Source organism: Copadichromis virginalis, linkage group LG3 (genome assembly GCF_057382275.1).
Source record: "Copadichromis virginalis isolate Kocher_CV1m ecotype Utaka linkage group LG3, C_Virginalis_male_GT1.1, whole genome shotgun sequence".
Taxonomy (NCBI): domain Eukaryota; kingdom Metazoa; phylum Chordata; class Actinopteri; order Cichliformes; family Cichlidae; genus Copadichromis; species Copadichromis virginalis.
The window spans coordinates 12346589-12352803 of NC_140620.1; the positions used below are offsets into that span (position 1 = coordinate 12346589).

At 40.5% G+C, this 6215-nt stretch overlaps 1 protein-coding gene across 2 annotated transcripts; it reads left to right on the top strand.

Moving 5' to 3' along the window:
* Nucleotides 1-786: 786 nt before the first annotated feature.
* LOC146712821 (nuclear factor 7, ovary-like) lies at nt 787-5905 on the top strand. Of its 2 annotated transcripts, XM_085452642.1 has the most exons (2): nt 787-799; nt 3878-5905. In XM_085452642.1, exons 1-2 carry the CDS (start codon nt 787-789, stop codon nt 5248-5250), a joined length of 1386 nt encoding a protein of 461 aa, XP_085308768.1. In that variant the 3' UTR covers nt 5251-5905. The 2 variants fall into 2 exon arrangements, with proteins under 2 accessions (XP_085308768.1, XP_085308767.1); XM_085452641.1 differs by lacking the exon at nt 787-799 and having other exon boundaries at nt 3851-5905.
* The last annotated feature ends 310 nt before the right edge of the window (nt 5906-6215 follow it).

Consider the following 6215-nt stretch of genomic DNA (forward strand, 5'->3'; position numbering starts at 1 on the left):
ATTTGGCGGAGGTTTAAAGTGTGCTGTATCTTTACCCCCTGTAGGAAGAAACCATTGTTTTGTTCCTGTGACAAAACATGTAAGGGACTCAACCAGCGTTTGTCGATATTTGTTAGTCCCCATCTTTTAAACAGGTAGCTGAACAATACATATGAAGCAAGGTGGGAGGGCTATTCCTGCTGCGGTCAATTGTTCAGTCAAAGTGATGTCCTGTTTTGATTTACAGATTGTCAAGCTGCTTCTTTTCCAGGGTGGATCTCTGGCTTCGTGGCCGAGGTCCAGATACACCAGTGGTTTTTTAAATTTATTTCACTCTTGCTTAATTCAACAGCTAGGTTGTTGTTTTTGTTTATTTGTTTTTGTTGTTTCACTGTATCAGTAGGCACCAATGCATTCATCGATTGTATTTTAGAGTGGTTTAATATATTCACAGTGGCTTGCAAAAGTTTTCGGCCCCCTTGAACTTTTCCACATTTTGTCACAATACAGCCACAAACATGAATCAATTTTATTGGAATTCCACGTGAAAGACCAACACAAAGTGGTGCACACGTGAGAAGTAGAACGAAAAACATACACGATTCTAGGGGTGGGCGATATAAACGATATAAGATACAAACGATATAAATTTGACCAACGATAGATATTTTGACTATACCGCTCTACCGCGATAGCGCATGTTGATGATGTCATCAAGCTGCGCCTGTTTTTGTCGAAAGCATCGCAGCGGCTACAACCATTATCATCTGCAAATTATGCCGGGCAACAATCATAGCAAATGACTGGATGAATAATCTCAGTTGCTTTCCTAACTGAAGTTTGCCCCGTGTATAGCATCCTGCTATGCGATTGCATTTGTCCCTGACCACAAGAATCCCTCACGTTAACTTTTATCGAGTGGATAAAAAAGTTGGCGTTCATCCTCCAGCTTCACTGTGCTAATGTTATGCTAACATAGCTGTGTCACTAGCAATCACGTAGTACAACATTATTTTACATTAAATTACATTAATAACATTAAATTAACGGTTTTAGTAACGCAGTAAAGCAGTAACTATCAGTTTTGTTTTTTCTTTTCATGGTGGAGATTTGGGGTGTACCAATTTAATCTAATGACCTTTTTTGCAATAGTAATCCCTTACTTTACTCGTTGCTTGAAAAAAGTAATTGCATTACAGTAACACGTTACTTGTAACACGTTACTGCCCATCTCTGGTGACTAGTTAATGGATTTCATGCATACAAAAGAACATGGAACAACCTTTTTATTATTTGTACTGATAGGCAAAAGCACCGTTGTCTCCAATGAACAGGTTGTTCCATGATGACAAAAGATATAAACAGAAAAAAAGGCTGAACACACAGAGACATTCTGCAACATACTCACTACTGAGAAAAAATATGCTTATTACAAATCAAATTGTAGGACAAAGTATTAACTTCGAGTTATGTTTCTTTTAATAGTCTCAAATAAAAAAATAAAATAAGGCACTCTGACTGGTACTGACAATGGGCAAACGGCTTAAGAATGAAAGTACATTGTGCGCTGTCTGTCCTGCGTGCTGCACAACAACATTGAATATTTAGTATTTACTGCTGTTTACACTTAGCTAGATTAATGTGATGGTGTTGTGTCTAGTATGTTGGTTTAGTTTTTTGTTTTTTTTTGCTTGTTTTCTATTCTTCTTCTCTCAACAGGTGATCCAGGAGATTTTTTTTCTCCCCCCCCTTTCTCACTGTCCCTCTCCCCTTCTGTTTTTCTTTTCCTTCCTCTTTCTCTCTCCCTTTCCTATCCCTCACTCATGTCTGTCCCGTCTGTAACATCTGAAAATAAAATATAATAAATAATAAAAACAAAGGTCGATCAAATGGACCAATACGGCAATGCCACAATGATCCATTTGGCAAAGTAAATCCATTGGGTATCCTTGTTGGTCTTCAGACAACAATTCTGACGGCTAAAGAACCAAATGGGACAGGCAAAAAAAAAAGAAAAAAAAAAAAAGAATGAAAGTTCAGGTACTATGGAACTTTAGTTCTTGAGAAAGTTACAGAGTGGGTGACACATGGTTAACATTACATTAACAGTTTGCTCTCAGTCCACTTACCAGCAAATGTTCCAGGTGGCTCCGCTGTGAGTTTGTGTCCATTAACCGCAGAAATGTGCAGAAATGAAAGATTTCCTGTGAGGCTGTACGCTCTTCACGCACACTAATAGTAAATTACTACTATCATGTTTTACTTAAACTTTGAAGTTGTAGTTGCTGGATATAAATAATATGAGCAATTAACAATTTTACTCCAAGATACTGATAAGTATACATATGTAAGGACAAGAGAGGCATTAAGGACAAAAACAAGACACCCCCACCCCCACAATCTTTTAGTTACAATATAATATTTGGTTGAAATGTTCATATTGTTCAAATATGTTATTTTCTTTGGTTGTTGTAAAATAATGTGTGCCCCAGTCTCCAATAAGACAAAGTGCTGGAAAGGTAGTTATCCCTCCTTTACACCACAAGAAGGAGTCTCTCAATAAAAGAGCAGCTCTAGCAGGAGTAAACAAGCTCGGCCCCTAACCGTAATGCAGTGCGCCTATCAAGAGCTGTGTGAGACTGTACAAATGTGTAACAATATACTATGTCTATACATTTGCAGACCCAGTAAAGGGAAACTGGGTCTGTGAGAGTTAAAGGTTGTTACGGATTCAAATATTGGGGATGGATACAGGAGGAAACACCACAATAACAACACTGGTCCGGCCGGGTTGAGTCAAACAATGATTTTAATGATCACACGCGTGGGAGATGGACACCGTACGCAGACAGCATCAGATCTCAAAATGGTGGAGCATTGATCAAACTCTTATAGCCTCTAGTGGCCCCCACCTTATCATAAAAGCCTAAACATTCACATTCTTTCTCTCACACGGCGCCTAAGCTACGACCTTGGCTCCCTGTTTATCTGCTCCTGCTGAGATGGGGCAGAAAACTCCAGTATATTCTGTTCTCTTCTAATCAGACAAATAAGGCGATGACTTTCTGCAAACAGTATTTCTTATAACTCAGCAGTATAATGCATCATAAAACAATATCATTCATTCACAATAAATCAGCAGTCTAATGTAATGCAAATCAGTTTAACTAATGCAATAGTTATCAGCTTCTTCTAATTCAGGAGAATAATGCAAACTAAAACTACATAATAATTCACAATCTTTAATTAGGGGTCTAACATGGCATAAAATAATATTATAATCCCACTAGGTAGAAGAAGAATTTGCATCCCAGTAAACACATGAAATCCCCTGTGTTTGTATTACACACCAGCAGCTAGAGAATCTGCCAAATATTGAGGCAGGATAAAGCACTTTCAAAATAAAGCCTCCCAAACAACTACATGAAGTGACACATTATTTTCTGAGCTTAATGCTTTGAACTGTTTTACAGCTGCTGTTAGGTAAACAAGTGAACTCTGTGATGAAACACACCTTTATTTATGGCTGAAGCAAAACTCTTGACAGCCAAGGGAGGTGAAAAGAGCTCCGCCCCTGACATCAGTAAACTGCGACAAACCAGGAAACAAGCTGTTCTTTTTCATCGGTAAAGAGAGACGCACAGACGATCAGACTGAGCTCAGACCAAACTAGCAGCTTCCTCTGAGTGAGTCCAGCTACAGGAGAGAAAAGTGGAAAACTCCAACACTGCTGCTTCAAGCTGCTGACGCTCCACACACTGAATGTGAGTTTGAGCAAAAACACGACTCAAAGGAAGTTTCAGTGAAGGTGGTAGAGGAGGGAGGGGAGCCAGGACTGACTGTACTTCCTGTCTGCTGTTTTCAGCTTCACTCACAGACTCAATGGCTTCCAGATCAGAGGAGGATCTCTGCTGTCCGGTCTGTCAGGAGGTCTTCAGAGATCCTGTTCTTCTGTCATGTAGCCACAGCTTCTGTAAAGACTGTCTGAAGAGATGGTGGAGAGAGAGACCAACACACGAGTGTCCAGTTTGTAAGGAAATATCAGTGAATGATCCACCTTTAAACCGAGCTTTAAAGAACCTGTGTGAGTCGTTCTTACAGGAGAGAGATCAGAGAGCTTCAGAGGATCTCTGCAGTCTGCACTCTGAGAAACTCAAACTCTTCTGTCTGGACCATCAGCAGCCAGTGTGTGTCGTCTGCTGTGCCTCAGAAAAACACACCAATCACAGATTCAGACCCATCGATGAAGCTGCACAACAACACAAGAAGGAACTTCAGGAAACTCTGGAGCCCTTAAAGAAGAAGTTAAAGGTTTGTGAAGAAGTTCAAGTGAAGTTTGATCAAACAGCAGAACACATTAAGGTCCAGGCCCGACACACAGAGAGGCAGATTAAGGAGCAGTTTAAGAAGCTTCACCAGTTTCTAGCAGAGGAAGAGGAGGCCAGGCTGGCTGCACTGAGGGAGGAAGAGGAGCAGAAGAGTGGGATGATGAAGGAGAAGATGGAGGCTCTGAGCAGAGAGATAGCAGCTCTTTCAGACACAGTCAGAGCCACAGAGGAGGAGCTGAGAGCTGAAGACGTCTCATTCCTGCACAACTACAAGGCTGCAGTGGAAAGAGTCCAGCGCTGCCCCCTGCTGGATGATCCACAGCTGCCCTCAGGAGCTCTGATAGACCAGGCCAAACACCTGGGCAACCTGACCTTCAACATCTGGAATAATAAGAAGGACATGGTCTCCTACACTCCTCTCATTCTGGACCCAAACACTGCTCATCCACAACTCATCCTGTCTGAAGATCTGACCAGTGTGAGACGAGGAGGAGAGAGGCAGCAGCTTCCTGATAATCCAGAGAGGTTTGATTCATACAGCTCTATCCTGGGCTCTGAGGGCTTTAACTCAGGGACTCACAGCTGGGATGTTGAAGTTGGAGACAGTACAGGGTGGGAACTGGGTGTGTTAGCAGAGTCTGTGCAGAGGAAGGGACTGATAAGATCTGGAATATGGAAAATCGGTTTCAGTTTAGGCAAATACTCAGCACGCTCACCATCAGCTCCTGTTACTGCTCTCTCTGTTCTGAAGAAGCTCCAGAGGATCAGAGTGAATCTGGACTGGAACAGAGGAAAGCTGTCGTTCTCTGATCCTGATACTAACACACACATACACACCTTCAAACACACTTTCACTCACAGGATGTTTCCATACATTTATACATGGGATAAAGTGAAGGTGTTGCCGTTGAAGGTGTCAGTGTCAGTGCAGCAGATGAGTTGAGGATGATGATGTTTCTAATGTTGTTTCCTGTCAGTGAGTTGAAGCTGTTAAACTGCAGCTGTCCTCCTGCTGCCTCGTTGTTCATCATGAAATGTTGACAGTTTTAACTTATTAATATAAGGACAACAACGATTTGTTCCTCCCACCATCCAAAGACATGCAGTCTGTGGAGATAGGTTAATTGGTTAATCCAAATTGCCCATAGGTGTGAATGCAGGAGTGAATATGAGCGAGAATGGTTGTCTGTCCCTGTGTGTTGGCCCTGTGACAGACTGGCGACCTGTCCAGGGTGTACCCTGCCTCTCACCCTATGACAGCTGGGATAGGCTCCAGCGCCCCCGCGACCCTGAAAAGGATAAGCAGAAGCAAATGGATGGATTGATTCCACATACAATCCTGTAAATTTTAATCAACATGAACACTGAAAAAGTTGCACTGAGTAAAACATTAGTTTTATTTTGTTCACTAACATCATAATACTACTGTAATGCAGGATTGCTCCATGTCAATATGCTATCTTTGTTGTTAAAAATATTTAAAAATAAAAATTTTAACTAATCTTGCTGTAAGGCAGTTGTTGCAGGGCATGTATCAAAATTAAAGGTGTGAATGTTAAAGGCAACGCATGTATTTACTAATAAAGGCAATGATTCCATCCTGTATCTGCGGCTCACATTATAGTCAGCTATCCATGGTCATTGTTACACATATCTTTTCTGGTATTTGTAAATGTTGATCTACCTAAAAATCATAAGCTTAAATACTGTAATCATTATTCATTATGGAGTAATTATGGTCAAATCTATCAAATAAAACATTTTGCACTTTAATAATGAATTGGGCAATAATGGACGCATTAGTAAATTGAATTTATTTTTAATTGTTTTAGTCATTTAGACATTACTAAAGTATTTCATTATTTGAATGCAAATATATATATATATATATATTAGTATATTAGTATA